The 15,268-nt window shown below is 44.2% G+C and overlaps 4 protein-coding genes across 6 annotated transcripts; 3 read left to right on the forward strand and 1 right to left on the reverse strand.

Moving 5' to 3' along the window:
* Positions 1–141: 141 nt before the first annotated feature.
* LOC1279511 (ubiquitin carboxyl-terminal hydrolase 35) lies at positions 142–2,868 on the forward strand. Of its 2 annotated transcripts, XM_319238.6 has the most exons (4): positions 142–935; positions 1,010–1,150; positions 1,217–1,374; positions 1,456–2,868. In XM_319238.6, the coding sequence occupies exons 1-4, from the start codon at positions 387–389 to the stop codon at positions 2,699–2,701; spliced, it is 2,094 nt and encodes a 697-aa protein (XP_319238.5). In that variant the 5' UTR covers positions 142–386; the 3' UTR covers positions 2,702–2,868. The 2 variants fall into 2 exon arrangements, with proteins under 2 accessions (XP_319238.5, XP_061515327.1); XM_061659343.1 differs by having other exon boundaries at positions 1,217–2,868.
* Positions 2,869–3,373: 505 nt separating this feature from the next.
* LOC3292124 (atherin) lies at positions 3,374–5,317 on the forward strand. The gene is made up of 3 exons (XM_553983.3): positions 3,374–3,891; positions 3,994–4,845; positions 4,927–5,317. Exons 1-3 carry the CDS (start codon positions 3,811–3,813, stop codon positions 5,080–5,082), a joined length of 1,089 nt encoding a protein of 362 aa, XP_553983.2. The 5' UTR covers positions 3,374–3,810; the 3' UTR covers positions 5,083–5,317.
* Positions 5,318–5,855: 538 nt separating this feature from the next.
* On the forward strand, positions 5,856–8,086 carry LOC1279512 (uncharacterized). 2 transcript variants are annotated; one of them, XM_319239.3, is made up of 3 exons: positions 5,856–6,193; positions 6,301–6,512; positions 6,656–8,086. In XM_319239.3, exons 2-3 carry the CDS (start codon positions 6,449–6,451, stop codon positions 6,802–6,804), a joined length of 213 nt encoding a protein of 70 aa, XP_319239.2. In that variant the 5' UTR covers positions 5,856–6,193; positions 6,301–6,448; the 3' UTR covers positions 6,805–8,086. The 2 variants fall into 2 exon arrangements, with proteins under 2 accessions (XP_319239.2, XP_061517845.1); XM_061661861.1 differs by having other exon boundaries at positions 5,857–6,216.
* A 118-nt stretch (positions 8,087–8,204) lies between these two features.
* On the reverse strand, positions 8,205–14,945 carry LOC1279513 (cytokine receptor). The gene is made up of 9 exons (XM_061661849.1): positions 14,251–14,945; positions 13,438–13,537; positions 13,200–13,354; positions 12,216–13,132; positions 11,253–12,001; positions 9,929–11,112; positions 9,563–9,808; positions 9,332–9,464; positions 8,205–9,256 (listed from the first exon to the last, which is right to left on the reverse strand). The coding sequence occupies exons 2-9, from the start codon at positions 13,523–13,525 to the stop codon at positions 9,207–9,209; spliced, it is 3,522 nt and encodes a 1,173-aa protein (XP_061517833.1). The 5' UTR covers positions 13,526–13,537; positions 14,251–14,945; the 3' UTR covers positions 8,205–9,206.
* Between the last annotated feature and the right edge of the window lie 323 nt (positions 14,946–15,268).

Raw genomic sequence — 15,268 nt, forward strand, 5'->3', positions numbered from 1 at the left:
TTGTACAATATTTATTACGGTGTTCATCATCAGTTCCCAAACAAAAAAACCCTAACAAAATCCGACAGTTTATGTGGTCGTCAAAGTCAAGCACTGGACCAACCTCCTGTTTGCACATTTTGACAGTGTACGACCCGCTTGACATTTCGAATGCAATTTTCGCATGACAAAGTAGGGAGAGAGAAGAAAAAAACACAGTAAAATCTACTTTTCTTCTGAATACACAACAGTGATTATTATACCCATACAAAGAGGAAGGTCGCAGCAGAAGCAGTAAATTGATTAGTTTTATTTGGTGGCATACTTTGGTGTGGTGGATCGCATTCGCAGCTATCCCTATTATTGCTCCGTAATTTTCGTATTCCGGAACGGTGACGCATATTCGGATGGCTATCAACCAAAACACAACCGATTCGTCGTTCCAAAGCTCTGGGAATGGTGGCAGTAGTTCAGCTACTGCCTTGCGTGTGCTGCTTGAGCAATTGCTGCTCCAAAGCGTCAACAATGGTGATGCAAACTTTCTCACCGAGGTCGAATATCAGAAAATTTGCGAATACATCGTGGTCCTGCTCGTGGGCGATCAAATCGATGCGACGACCAAGCAAGAAATTCGCAGCCTTCGTTCGCTAGCCGACAAAATTACCAAACAATTCCAGCAGCTGATTGAGCGGAAGGCGTTCCGCGAACTGGTGAAGGATTGCCTCGAAAAGATGTACACGGCCGATGCACTGTCGGTGAAAAAACTCCCCTCGCCGTTTGCCACGATCATGCTGGCGCTCATGGATCCCCAACAGGGCGTTGCGTGGATTCTTTCCAAGAACATGATCGACGAACATATCAGAAAAATTCTCACCGTTTTCATTGACTGGCTGTGTAAGATAAATTTTGCACCAAATTTGAACGTTTGGATCGTACAAATGGTGGAAGGGTTGATGGTAAGTTGGTAGCATCGTGTGTGATGTTAAACACTCATTCGCATGCATGTGTCTCTAATGGGGATCTCTTGCAGGCGAAGGGCCGAACCAATTGCATTTTAAGTGTGCGGAAGGATAAGCTGAAGCAATGCAAGGAAGTGATGCAGCTTCCGCTCTATCAGCAGCAGGTCGGGCCAGTGATCAATTGTTTGGAAGCTTGCGGAGACTTGCAACTGGTAAACACCGCCTGCTATTTGAAAATGAGAGCTTCGCGATTAACCGAATGTTGACTAATTTCGCAGGATAATAGTCGTTTAAGCTACTCCTGCACCGAGCGTTACGATAACGCTTTGGACGCTGACAATAGTTTGACCCGTTCGAATGCCCGTGTAGGATTGGTTAATTTGGGTAATACTTGCTACATGAACAGCGTAGTGCAAGCTTTGGCGATGACCAAACAGTCAGTAAACCCATTTCTATCAAGAAACCTTCCCATATGTCGCACGATGTATGTATTTTACTTTATTTTATTATTTTTTAGATTTTGCACGGAAGTTTTGCTGAAGCAAATCGACGCACCGCCATTCTCCGAAATTCAACAGCTGCTGGCTCTTTTGATTCATTCACGACGGCCTGAATTGACCCCGCGTGCGGTACTCGCCTCGACTAGGCCACCCGGTTTCGCGCCAGGCTATCAGCAGGATTCCTCCGAGTTTCTAAGCTATTTGTTAGATCGATTGCATGAGCAGGAGAAAAAGATTTTAAATGGCAATGTTACTCAGCAGCATAACACTTCGGCGCTGATTTCACCGAACGGCAGCGGAACAATTGCCACCAACAGCACCAAAACGCTGGTGCAGAAAACCTTCGAAGGACAGCTGTCCGTTGGCTGTTTGTGTACGGTTTGCAACAGCACGAACCACACTACCGAGACGTTCCGTTCGCTCGATTTGTCCTTTCCGGAGGATAGTGATCTGTCGGCCGCCGGCGATGGTACGCATTCTGTACAGAAACTGCTCGACTATTTCTGCTCTTCCGAGAAGCTGGTGGGCGAGAACCAGTACTTCTGCGATCGCTGCCGGCAGCTGCGCGATTGCGAACGTTCCGTGACCGTTGCCGTACCGCCTCAAAACCTTATTCTGACGATCAAGCACTTCCGGTACGACCAGAGCCGCAACTTGCGGGCGAAGCTGATGAACAAGATTCTGCACAACGAGGACATTTCGCTTACCATCACGGATGAGGCAGGCCACTGTCGCCAGCTGCACTACCGCAACTACGCGGTTGTAGTGCACTACGGTACAAGCATGGACTCGGGCCACTATTACACTTACGCACAGGATGGTACGGGAACGTGGTTCAAGTTTAACGACAACTATGTAACGGAATGCACCACCAGCGAGCTGCAAAACATACCGAGCCCCAACACGCCGTACATTTTGTTCTACCAACTGGTCACGAACAACGCGTCGGAAGCAACGGAAGCCGCCGCAAGCAGTGCGGACCAACCGATCGGATCATCGTATGGCGAAATCAGCAGTGGAATGAACGAAAGCTTTCCGGCACTGAACGAATTGCCCATTCGGCTGCAGGAGTTTGTGCGCGATGACAATCTCCTGTACCACCGGGAAGTGCAGGAGCAACGGGACAAAAAAGCCTCCAAGCTACCGCTGCTATCATTCGGCGGAAGTGGAGGCAATCGACGCCAGTCAGACGATTACGACGATCCTCCACCAAGCTCGTGCGGCAGCAAATGGCTCCAGTCGTCGAATAATTTTATCTTTTAAAATCCCTAACAGCGTTGCGTTTTGCGAAGATGTACGATCTTTGGTCCATGCTCTTACACCTTCCATTATTTCCTATTATTTGACAATTATAATGGCTGACATGGAACATGCGATGGATCATTAGCAGTCGTTACTCAATTAAAAAAAAACTTTGAAACGGTGTTGAATCGGTGTTGTGTGTGTGTTTATTCATTGTAGCTCCATTCCGAAACTTCGTTGGTCTAAAAACAGTGCTCTCCAACCTGGGTCTAAAAGATTCGTGTAGAATTTGCCGAAGATTTCCGAAAATGTATTACACAGCACATTGAGTAGAGCCCTTAAGTAAAATGTAGAAATATTTGAGATAATCTTCCTTGAAAATGTGCGCAGAAAATCAACGATGGCAAAATGTAAAATTACAATTCATTTTTCCTGTAATCTATGCAAAGGTAATAGATTTTCCTGATACTGATATGTTAGATTACTTTTATAGTGGTGCATTTATTGTTAAATGCTGATGCTTTTCAATAACGTTGTAGTTTTATTGGCAAGATAATTATGGCATTTTTTAGTATGGGCGAGATTCACAAAGCGAGACTGTGTTAAAATAACATTTATACATTGCTCATTTTACCAACCAAATGAGTAAAACTTTGATGAAAATACTGTTGGAATCCAAAATTCGCTCACTTGACGACGGATACTGTTAGCTACCAATCCTGTCAGTTCGGCCTACTCCGTACCAAAACAGAAACAACAATTACGTTCTCCTTCTTGGCGCAGCTGTCAAAATGGTATCATTTTGAAATTGGTATATTCTTGGGAGCACATCTACCAGCAGCACAGATTAATAGTTTGCAGTGTAATATTGGGAGCATTAGGATATTGGCACAGTCGTCGGGCAGCAGATCGTAATCGTGACAAACGGATGCATCCGATGCTTTCGCTGAAGTTGTTGTGAAAAGTGTTTTTGCTCCTGCACTTTGCTTGCTCCTGCACTGCACATCATACCGCAGTCTTGAGGTCAACGTGACGTGGGTGCACGTTGAATCCGGTTCTCTGTAACATTTAGGGTTGTGATAAATTTAAAACGAGTAAAAAGAGCGAAAACATCCACCAGTAGCAAAACGATGGGCAAATCGTCGCAAGTTGCTGTGGATCATGATAGCAGCAGTGATCGCATAACAGCTCGCGTTGGATCGCGCACCAAGGTAATGTTAGGCAAAACAACAGTTTTTTTTTGTTGCTTTTATCGTATTGTAGTAGTAAACGCACATTTAATGTATCCATTTTAATTAACTTCCCTTGAACAGAAAGCGAAAGTAGTGTTCGATCCTTCGGATCATCATGTGCCGCGGAAACGCAACCGTCGCGGCGAAAACGATGTTGCTGCAACGGGAACACCCAGATCGGAATCAAACCGTACAGCAACGCCCTCATCGCCTTCGCCCACCGATGGTTCGAGCAATCATAATCAGATGCCAACCACAACACCACCAGCAACAGTAGCAGCAGCACCAGCAGCAACAGCAGCAGCGGCAGCGATACCAGCCGCTGGGCAGCGTGGCACGGCATCGACCTCGTCATACCGTGCATGTCAGAAATGTGGACGAAGTGGTCCGGGCCGAATGCCTCGCAAAACACCCACAACAGCCTGGACCTGTTCTGCGTGTCTTGTAAATAAGACAGAAAGCAAAACGGTCAGCGCCACCACCACCACCAAACAGCAGGCGCAAGCGGAAAAGCGTACTAACAAACCACGCAGTGGCCGCGGAACTACGGAAGAAGAGGAAGAAGATGATGATATTCACGATGTGCAGGAAGAAGAGGACTTGGATGAAGAAGACAATAAGCAGCAGCATGATTTCGCCGGATTCAGCGAGATGGAACTCGGTGGCCATGTGGGGAATGTGAATACTGCATTGACAGATGAAAGGCTGTCGGTTCCAATTAAACACGAGCTTAGCACGGACAGTGACGACGGGCAGACGAGCGAGCTGCACAAACGCACTTCCGCAGGCCCAGCGACAAAAGGTGGCCAAAGCGATGACGACGAAGAAGGTACCGATGAGTCTAGGAAAGAAATACGTTACTGGACCTGCGACGACGTTTGCCGCTTCTTTAGCAAACATTGTAAGGCATGGGGTGATATCTTTCAAGAACAGGTAAGACGCCTTGCAGCAGCGGCTGATTAGAAAGGCAATGCGATACTAAACCCAACATCTGTGCCCGTTTACGTATTGCAGGAAATCGATGGCCCTTCGTTGCTTTTGATGCGTAAAACCGATGTACTGTCTCGGTTCGGTCTGAAACTCGGTCCGGCAATGGAGCTGTATCAACGGATCGTAGCCCTACAGAACGGAGACAGAGACATAGTCGATGTGCGGCTTACATGGATTTGAAGCAACGTTGTGGATGTGTTGTCGCTCGCTGATCATCTACGTATCGTGTAAAGCGTATCATCTGCTCTAGAAATTATAATGTTTGGTACAGTTTGAGCGTAAAGTGGATATGTATTGTTTATCCAGCAAACAACGTACAATTACAACTACGAGATTCGTAGCCAGACCTGTACTCATTTGTTTGGGAACTGCGTTTTGATAATAAGGAACAATAAACAGAAAAGTAATGATCGAAGCATGCTGTTCTCATCTATGTTACACACTTCAAGATTACTATTTGTTGTTGAGCGGGAAGGTGAGTACACAGTTTATTTGCTGATAAAATATAGGAATAACAAATAATTTTGCAACAATTGATGTTAAGGTAACTATTTCCAAGGTATTTTATTTCTCGTATGCACTAGTACAAAATCTGATATAATTTGCTTAAAACATACAAATAAACTCCAATGGCAGGTAAACGAGAACAGATCTATGACACCAGCAGCACAGAATCAAACCAAAATTCATAGCTAAAGGATAGGATAGCAAAGGGACCTTGGAATGTGTACAGCAGCAACAGAAAAGCTAACAGTTATTTTCGTTGATTTCAAACGTTCCTAGTCGCCGTGAATCAATGAAAATGCCCGTACGGGAAGATAACATTCATGCTTACATGATATCAGGATGCTCTCCGGAAGCATTCTCTCCTTGCCAGGATTGTGTCTCTCTTGGATTGGGATGTGAACACATCTTTACAACCTACAACCTCCAGGCGAAAGATTCTGCGCAGGTACCTCTCCCATGTTGGCTATCGTTATTAACCGAATTTAATGTAGCAAAAAAACAAACCCACACACATCTTGTGCGTAGTCAGTTACATGGAACGATTTTCCGATATACGTCATTTTTAGCTTTTGCTAAGATTTAACTATTACCAACCGTTTATACTTATTCTGCCATTTGCGGTATACTGTGCTGTAAGAATCGTATTTCATTAACGTAACTGTTGATACTAAAATTGAGTGAATCGAAGGCGAACACAAATATGGGACGAAATATCCATGTGCCAAACTATCGCGATAGCAGCACACGCAATGGGCCAAATAACAATTGAGGTGTTTCTTTAATGGTACTGGTTTGCCACTTTCTACCGTGAGTGATACACAGTATGAGGCGTTTTGAGTCTGCATTATTTATTCATTCTTATATGTTATCCCAAAAAAAAAATTGTGTCAGAATACCGTGAACGCATCAGAGCTTGCATCCCGAGCAGAACTGCATCTCATCCGGAAAGCCCACCACCCAGCCTTACCGTCTGCTGCACTAACGCACTAACAACGCCACTGCTTGCCAAAGGATTTTGCGGAAAAAGTAAACAATCAAAATGGCCGTCGGGAGAGTGGCTGGTACGGGGAACATCGGGTACTCTTCAAATTACCGGACTGGAGGTGATGCTTTACTTTGTGATTGCTTGGCCTACTGTTTATGCAAAATGCTAAATACCATTTTCTTTCTTCTCAAATGTATCTTCCTTTCCCCTCCTACACACGTTGGTTTGCTCAATGCGCTCAACATTGCTAAACGCATCCAGGGCGGTCCTACCATGGCGGGATAAATGAGGAAATCATATGGATTAGCATCGGGATGGCGGTCACCATCGCCATCCTAATCACGTTAGCATTGATTTATCTTGCATACGAAAAGTGTCAAAAGCGACGGCAGCGCTACATACAAGCGTGAAAAGTATGCAACGGTATGTGCCGTGTGCCAGTCCCCGATAAGATCCCCCCGCAGTATGAAGAGATGTAGAGAGCAGCAGCAACACCGTTCATCAATACCAAAAACCAGCAACGTAGCTTAGACAAAAGGATGAGAGAAAAAAAGCATAACCAAAACCACATAGCAATTCTCTACCACCACTAATGGACCAAACTAATTAAAAAAGAATGCCTCTTTACGGAAGCACTTAAATAAAGTCATAAGTATAAGGACAACAAATTTAAAGTAAAACAGGCAAAACAAAAAAAAAACACCCGTAGCTAAAAGGCGCCACCCTTCAGTGGGTGTGATTAAATCAAACGAAACCTAATGCCAAACACTTTTTAAAAACCATATATGTATACATTTATATACTTAAACAACAGCAAAACGATCGATTTATTCGTTGAGCTCAAACTCCACACAATGAGTAGTGTGTGTATGTGTAAAATCCTTTTGTCGCGAGATGACTGCATAGAAGCACCTGAAGAGGACTTATTTACTTACTTAGTTTTTGGCACGCGGTCATAAAGCAAGCGCACCCGCAATTGTTACAAAACGTAAATTTATACGCGTTTTACTGTTTTACCGTAAGGCAGAGCCTAATTTACCAAGTACTATTTGACCGGTTTTACCGGAAGGCTGGGAGCCAAACGAACGGGAGGCGGATGCGAAGCATGAACTGGAATAAAATCAAATAGTTTATTTTTAAATAAAATCGTTTCGTAGCCAAGTTAAAGTACTGAACGCATAAACAAAAAAGCACATTTCACATTACATAAAAACAATGGACATTTTGAGCCTTTGCAAAAAAAACTGTTGTGCAACGGTTGAACCCTGTTTTATAAGTCTAGCACCAATAGATTCATCCGTCGTCCACGAAACTAGAGAACCATAACGTTAAAAATACAAAGAAAACAATTAAACACAGACGATTTTCACCAAAGAAATATTAAACAAACAGAACAACTGTAGGTAATCTCAAAACAGTTTAAAAAAAATGAAAGAAGCAAACCAAACAAATAGACACCAACCAGAGTTTTCCCACAATAATGCATACCACCATCCCCCCCCCCCCCCCCCCCCCCCATTAACCTCTTCGTACTTCATTTTCGATGTGGTTCCATGTTAGCATTAATGAACGTTTATTTCTTGTTTAATACACTGAACAAGTAGATGTTTAATACTCTGAACAAAAGCCATGCGCAGCCCAAGGTTACAAAAATACAGGAAGAATGGGAAATAAAATAAATTAGGAAAAGAAGGCGTTGACTGTGTAATTCGCATTCATTTTCGATCCCGTTGCATGCCTTATTACTTACCCAACCGGGACAGGACACCAGGATGTGTGCTGGCGGGACAAAATTGAAAGCGTTTTCACATATGATTGTAAGTATCGTGTCCTTCGGATGGCATTTTATTTTTCAGACCTTTCACACATCATTTACACAGTAGTTTTACAGCAAGTGGTTTGAATAAAAACTAAAAGAGACCCCCCCCACGTACACACGGGGCCCGAAAAACAGCTAAGTTTGTTCAGGAAAAGGATGTTTTAATAGGTCGCATAGATGAGATTTGTGGTGAAAGGTGAATGCGATAAACACCGTACCCCATTTAACATGTACACACACATACACAAATACGTCTATTATACCTGATTACGACAAAATTGGTGACCATCACCATGAGTGATTGTGGGTGTGTGGGGAGTGTGTGTGTGTGTGTGTGCGCGCTGGTGGATTGTTTAGTTCGTCAGTTCTAAACACTAAGCTCGGCTATCTTCTGTGTTGCTGTTCATCAGTACGAACACATACAGGTACGAATAGGATTCTTTCCGTGGCTCACATCGGTTACATCGGTCCTAAATTGAGCAAAGAAATAAAAAAGCGTCCCGCTATGCATACGTCCCTTGACCACCTCTCTACCACCTATTCGCACTGAGCGATTTCCTAATTTCACTGAGATCAATTCTTGTAACCAAGAATTAATGATTCGTCGGCGATGGGGATATCAACCAATGCACGCTAATAATGATATTATCGTTTAAGGACATATAGTTGACATATCCAGCAGTACTTGTGGTTTAACAACCGTGATAAAATGGCTCATTTTAATTTCCCAATCCATCTGTGAGCGCCTGTGACGGTGTGAGTGTGTGTATAAGTGAGCGGTTGTGACTATGTAAGAGAAAATCTGTGTTTAAGGAATACGAGCATACGGGTCAAAGCTCCTGGGGTAACACTATTTCTCGTTTTAAGATTCAAGCTTAATCAACATTTTCACCCAGAAGGTGGTGCTGCCACAATTCGACATTCCCTGCGATGGAAACATAACTACTTTTTAAGATAAAGATCATTCTTGTAAAATCCATTGTGTTTAACGAATTATTTCAAATGTTGCCCATAGTCTGATAACTGTTTATGCGTCACGTATCCTGTGGGGAAGAAACGAACAAATCGAACTGTCATTAATCCATACTATCGTAGTGGCCATTGCGACGTCATGTTACCTGATATTGGTGCTGCGGCTGCCATTTTAGCATTGTACGATTTCTGCATCGTATCCAAAGGCGCCATCATGCCACCGTTATTAAGGGCTCCGATTTGTAAGTAGCCATTTGAGCTGATGGGTTGTTTAACAGTCTAAACACAAATTAAGACGCAAAAGGGAAAGCACAAACAATCGTTCAAGAATCGGCTGATGCAACTAGAACACCTTGCATACACACTACACTACTTACATTAACTACCGGTGCTGGAACGTAGCCTGAAGTGACAGTAATCGGCATGGCCGATGATGATCTGTTCTGACTACTCTTGCCTTCCATCGATGTTACAGGCATTATTGGCAGATGATTCACGGTTCCAAGATTGGTGCGTCCAAAAGATGAGCCCAAATCATCGTTTGCTGCCGATCTGCTGCTAGTACTACTGCCCTGGTGCGTTTCGTGGCTATTTTCTATAGATTCCGTAGTATCGTCACTGTACTGTGGTTTCAAATTGATGAAAAGATTTGCTAAATTAGTTTTTTTCCCACAAATACATACTATGCGTACTATTCGTTTTGTGTACAGATGTATTTGACAAATAAAGATGGCCTTACTCACCCCGTGTAGGTCTTGTCTTTCTGCTTCCTGATCGTAAAAGCTTGTACTGTCGTCCTCACAGCATCCACTGTTGCTACAATAGTCTGCCGAAGATCGTGGCTCATGGCTGCTTAGGTCGGCTATACTACCACCCGAGGAGGACGAGGACGGTAACAGACATTGATTCTGCTCCTTACTGTAACTGGCCTCTTTGGTGGAACCACCCGTTATGATGTGATCGACGCGGTGATGTTCCGTAAAGATGATACCCGCTGGCCCAATAACAGCGCCAAAACCGGATGGTTTGCCGGATCCTGTTATATCATTCAGTCCGTCTGGTATGATAACCTTCACTTGCAGAACATGCTTCACCTTAACGTACGAGTAACTAAACATCGCTATACCGCTGGCAATTGCAATGCCTACCAGGATAAAAAGTGCCAACGTGTTCTTACTCTCCATCGAACACCAGTGTGCCAACGGTTCAGACCACGGACCGTAGTGTAGACGAATATTAGGTGGTAGTTCACTAAGCCAAGAATATCCGTTCGATTGCATGGCTATCGCGTCGCTCGTTCCACATTCTGCGTGCGCTACGAAGCGTTTTAGCTCGGGCCACATATTATTCAGCTCCGTCCAGCGATCACTGCACGACAGCTCCTCGAAAGCAGTCTTTATCGGACCGGTAACGTCAACGTTTACTGCGCGCACCAGAAACTCGTACTTTGAGCTGTCTCGATTTTGGCATATTGGTTCCCTCAGTTGACATTCCGTCTTGCGCTGTTGGTACACAATTATCTGATTGGCTTTCACCTTTAATTCGTAAAACTCTACACAGCCAGAAGGTTTCGACGGCGAGTTCCATCCAATCGTTAGCTTGGAATCGTTCGAGCTGTTCGTACTCGGCTGTCCGATCACTAACGGATTCCCTACCAGCGTTCGAGCATGCACCGGTTCAGTGCTGTTCGAAGGTTTCACCGTTTCAGCAGTGACCGTGATATTGTACTCAGTGAATGCGTCTAGATTATCGAGCGTAAATGTAACATTTGTACTCGGTTCCTCAACATCATGCTTTAAAAATTGACCATTGTAAAACACCCAGTAGAACATCTTTCCACCGTTTATGTGTGCCGGAGGTTCCCAGTGGAGGGATATACTGTTATTTGTTACTCTTTCCGTTACTAAGTTTCGTGGCGGTGATGGAGCTATGTTTGCAAGTAAGAATAACGAAAAAAAAACACAATATTATTTCTCACAGGTATTTAAGGGGCGTTCATAATACCGTTATATACCACGCATGCGTCATTACATCAAATACAGTTGATTGGATTTCAAACGATCTTACCTGCTTCCATAGTAGTATTTACTAACGGCACGCTGCGTGGCCCAATGTGCGTATCGGAGTACATGGCAATTTCAATTTTGTATGTCACGTATGGATGGAGATTTTCCAACAGAAAGTGGTCCAGAGTCTTATCCGTCACATTAATCTTCATCTCTGGTTCCTTGCAGCCGAGCGTACGTGGAGACGAGATCGAACAGTAGTAGATCATGTATCCCACATGTGCCACATCAACGCATTCCGTTTTCCACTTGAGATGAATTTGCGACGAATCCATCTCACTGATCCAGATAGTTTTCAGTTTGCCAATGTCGGTTTTGTGCGTAGCTGTACACGCTGCCCACACCATCCCCGACGACACACGTCCAGCGTTAGCAGCTACCGCAAAGTTAATCGTAGACCCAACATCGCTCAGCACGAAAGTGGTCTGGTCGGCGGCAACACTGGTAAAGTTTATGGATCCATTGCAATCGTTCGGAGAGTTGCTAGTCGTATTGCACCAGAACACGGTGTAGCTTGTAATTGGAGAGTGGATCCTTGAAGGTGGTTTCCAGGACAGCGTAAATTTGCCCGAATCCGACAGCAGCTTGTCGATTGAAGGCTTGTCAAGGCGATGGCGACGAGCTGGAACAAACACCTTGCTGGCTTGTTCGGACATACCTTCCGGGTTGGCACTTTTTATTACGAATGTGTAATTCATGTCAACTAAATGATGTCGATCGATCATGCCCCCGGTGGTGTTAAGGTGTTCGCTAAGTGAGGTATAGAATTGCAAGCAAGAAAAATAAAATAAATACAACTTCCCCATACATCTGCATCACAGACAACCACTATACGGGTGTAAAAATTGGGCACAAGATGGCCCCAAACAAGAACCATGGAAAACAAAATTCATGACACCCACTGGCTTGCGTACCACTACTTTAAATAAAAAAGCGGATAATATGATCTCCAATAATTACTTACACAATTCTTCCGTGCTGGTCAATCAGAGTGATATTGTAGTGGAATCCACTGCGTGCGTTATGCTGCCAGTCGTCCAGCTCACGCCAGTATATGAACAGATGGTGTTCGTTCGAGTTCTCAAAGGCGCCGATGGCCACTTCCGGAGGCATATCAGGTTTGCGGGGCAAGGTGTCAAATAGGCAGCTCGTATGGTTTGACCACAAATCACTACCGGTCTCCGTCGAGTTGGTACGCATCCTAATGCGCACGTCGTACGGTGTCGCGGCGTACGGCAAATTCCGCAAAGGCAGTGTATACACCCGGTGGTTCAGCTGCAATCCCTCGTTGCTTACTGTGCGCCATACGTTATTATCAAAAATTGACAGCAGCTTAACTTCGCAGATAAAATTTCGACTGAACCCATCGTACTTGTACCACTTGCTCCACTTAAGTACTGCGCTGTTTGACGTTACGTCCTCGATAACGCACCCGATCGGCGGATGAGGAATAACCACGTCGAAATGATTTATAATGAAGCGTTGGCTTAGCGTGCCCAGGTGGTTGGACGCGGTCAGAATAAAATAGTATTTTTCGTTGACATTTCGATATCCCGTATCGACGTTGATGATGCACTTCGTAAGATTTGTCTGATCATCTGTCTCCAGTTTACAGGTGAAATTTTGTATAATTGGTTTAAAATAAAACACCAATTCATACGTTGCAGCCATGGAATTGGGGTCCGGTGTGAAGGTGCACTCCATGTGCTTATCCCAGAGCGGAGCACGACACTTGAAGTCCTTTACCTCTCGCGGTTTATGCCCAATATAGACGCTGCGGATACCCACACCCTGCGTATCGTTGACTTTGCATGTGTATGCAAAGTTCATGTGCGGATCCGCTTTCTCTACCACAAGCTCAATGGTGGAATCATTAAGTATCTATCGGAAAGGGGGTACACACCGAACGTTAGTACATTGTAAAACACAAGCATAAAGTTGCGCTTACCTTCACTTGTTCCCGCGGTACTGGTACATCGCCTTGGAAAAACATGAGATTGCTGCTGTTTGACCATCGTGCCTCTGCGGAACGCATGTTAAGCGTACATTGCAGCGAGAAAGAATCATTTACCTCCCGGTAAATGGGTTCTGTTGGAATTATCCCTAATAAAAAAGAAAAAAAGATACGTGTTACAATTACCGATTACGTGAGCGCTTGTATTTCAGGCTGCAAGCAATATACTTACATCCTAGCGCGGCGGCATTTTCGAGTCGATTTTTTGAAGTCACGCAACTCACCCAGCAGATTAATACTACAAACACAATACGATTCATGATGATTATATCCTAAAAGAGGAAAAATAACAAACAACAATCAACACTAAATATATTTATTTCATACATAAAAAGGACCCATTGACAGGGGGAAACGGTGCGTATTTCAATAAGAGGAGCTAATTCAATTTATGTTGACTGCTCTAAATAAATTCAGGTACTTCTCCCGATAAGTAGTCCGAAGATGCATCATTGTCATCTCTCTCAATCTTGTAAACCTTCTAGGGAAAGCACATTGGGAGCATTCGTAAAAGGATAAATGCACTCCTATGTCTTCCTTCCACATAATCAACCCAGACAACACGCATGTGGCAATTTATTCCGTCCTAGACTGGAGGCCGTAAAATTCATCTGCTGAACATCTGTACAGAAATTGTGTCTGGAAAAGGGCACGTTCGGTAATTGGACACAGCGTGAAATCAACCACACCGATGATGGAAGAAGAAAATTACCAAGAACACGAAGCAAACAGTGCCGAAGAAGACGAAGAAAAAGCAACCACGCATGTTTATTCAGTGGAGATGTTTTCCTCGAAATCAAAACAAAATCACCCCGGCCAATGCTAGAGAGATCGCACGCACACCACCATGCGATGCACTGCCCACACACATCAGCATTCTATTTTTACGCCTGCGATACTCGTGTGTATGTGTGCGCGTTCGTGCGCGTGTGTGGTGCGTTTGCCTGGAGCTTTTCGTATGAAGCCGCCTATTGCCCTCACTTACCTGTAGTAGTGTTACACTTTTTTTCTGTATTATGTTTTGTTCAGCACTTCGTATTGCAAAGCGTCGCAGCTCAAACACAACACATCCAAAACACACTCTCGTCTGACTATCGGCGATTCGAGTGTGTGCGTAAGATCGGCTTGTGCTGCTGTCAAATTCCGAGAAACAGTTTTTACGTCGCTTCCAGGAACAGTAGTTCGAAATTGGAAGATTTCTTTTTCCCGGAAACTAGCTTCACTTTTCGCTTCTGTTACTATTAGCTCTCTCCAAAACTATTCCAATCACGATGCTTTTTAACACAACACTGCAGTAGTTACGAATTCACATCACTTTAGGTCCGATTTTCGACCCACACAGTACACATTCTCGTACGCAACAAGTGTATGAAGATGAACAATCACGGACAATTAGGGGAAAAAACGATCACTGCTCCGCACAATGTACAATCCACACTGTTAACACCAGGCATTAACCTCGACTAGTGGACCCAGAGCTCATTCCGTCCCGGTGAATTGAGCGGAAAATCATTTTCGTTCTGGAAACGCCTTTCTGCATTAGCCTGCCCGTTCCCAGAAGTCCTACGGGTGCCTCAGCAAACGCCACTGTGCTGATCTGTTTCTTTCTCCCACGAACGAAGCGAACCGACTACATCGACGCTCTTTACTCTTCTGTCAGCGATACGTCACACGAACTCCATTCCTGTTTGCTCCGACTCCGCAGACTGCTCCGTATGTATTGGTGCATGTCATTTGTTGTGACAGTTCAGCGATTTGAACTTGAAATCGTTTGCCGCAAATCGAACAATTTATCTACACCGTGTTATTTTTTATCCGGCATGTTAAAAGGATAGTAGTAAGGAATTCAGCTCTAAGCAGAGCTCAAAACATTTGAATGAACCAATCGATTAATCGAAATGTTAAGACTTATTTTTCAAGAGCAACCGAAACGCTAACCGACACATTGACCTTATTTGCTGGTTTCTAATATTCTTTGTGATGCAAGTTCTTTGATAAAGATA

This window comes from Anopheles gambiae, chromosome 3, assembly GCF_943734735.2.
Source record: "Anopheles gambiae chromosome 3, idAnoGambNW_F1_1, whole genome shotgun sequence".
Lineage (NCBI taxonomy): Eukaryota > Metazoa > Arthropoda > Insecta > Diptera > Culicidae > Anopheles > Anopheles gambiae.

Excerpts from the sequence above, each read along its gene's own strand:
- LOC1279511 (XM_061659343.1), top strand. The coding sequence starts at position 387 with ATGGCTATCAACCAAAACACAACCGATTCGTCGTTCCAAAGCTCTGGG. Across the intron at positions 936-1,009 it reads AAATGGTGGAAGGGTTGATG|GCGAAGGGCCGAACCAATTG; the intron begins GTAAGTTGGTAG and ends GATCTCTTGCAG. Across the intron at positions 1,151-1,216 it reads CTTGCGGAGACTTGCAACTG|GATAATAGTCGTTTAAGCTA; the intron begins GTAAACACCGCC and ends CTAATTTCGCAG.
- LOC3292124 (XM_553983.3), top strand. The coding sequence starts at position 3,811 with ATGGGCAAATCGTCGCAAGTTGCTGTGGATCATGATAGCAGCAGTGAT. Across the intron at positions 3,892-3,993 it reads GCGTTGGATCGCGCACCAAG|AAAGCGAAAGTAGTGTTCGA; the intron begins GTAATGTTAGGC and ends TCCCTTGAACAG. Across the intron at positions 4,846-4,926 it reads GTGATATCTTTCAAGAACAG|GAAATCGATGGCCCTTCGTT; the intron begins GTAAGACGCCTT and ends TACGTATTGCAG.
- LOC1279512 (XM_319239.3), top strand. The coding sequence starts at position 6,449 with ATGGCCGTCGGGAGAGTGGCTGGTACGGGGAACATCGGGTACTCTTCA. Across the intron at positions 6,513-6,655 it reads TTCAAATTACCGGACTGGAG|GGCGGTCCTACCATGGCGGG; the intron begins GTGATGCTTTAC and ends AAACGCATCCAG.
- LOC1279513 (XM_061661849.1), bottom strand. The coding sequence starts at position 13,525 with ATGAATCGTATTGTGTTTGTAGTATTAATCTGCTGGGTGAGTTGCGTG. Across the intron at positions 9,809-9,928 it reads AAAGACAAGACCTACACGGG|TACAGTGACGATACTACGGA; the intron begins GTGAGTAAGGCC and ends TTGAAACCACAG. Across the intron at positions 9,257-9,331 it reads AGCCGCAGCACCAATATCAG|GATACGTGACGCATAAACAG; the intron begins GTAACATGACGT and ends TCTTCCCCACAG.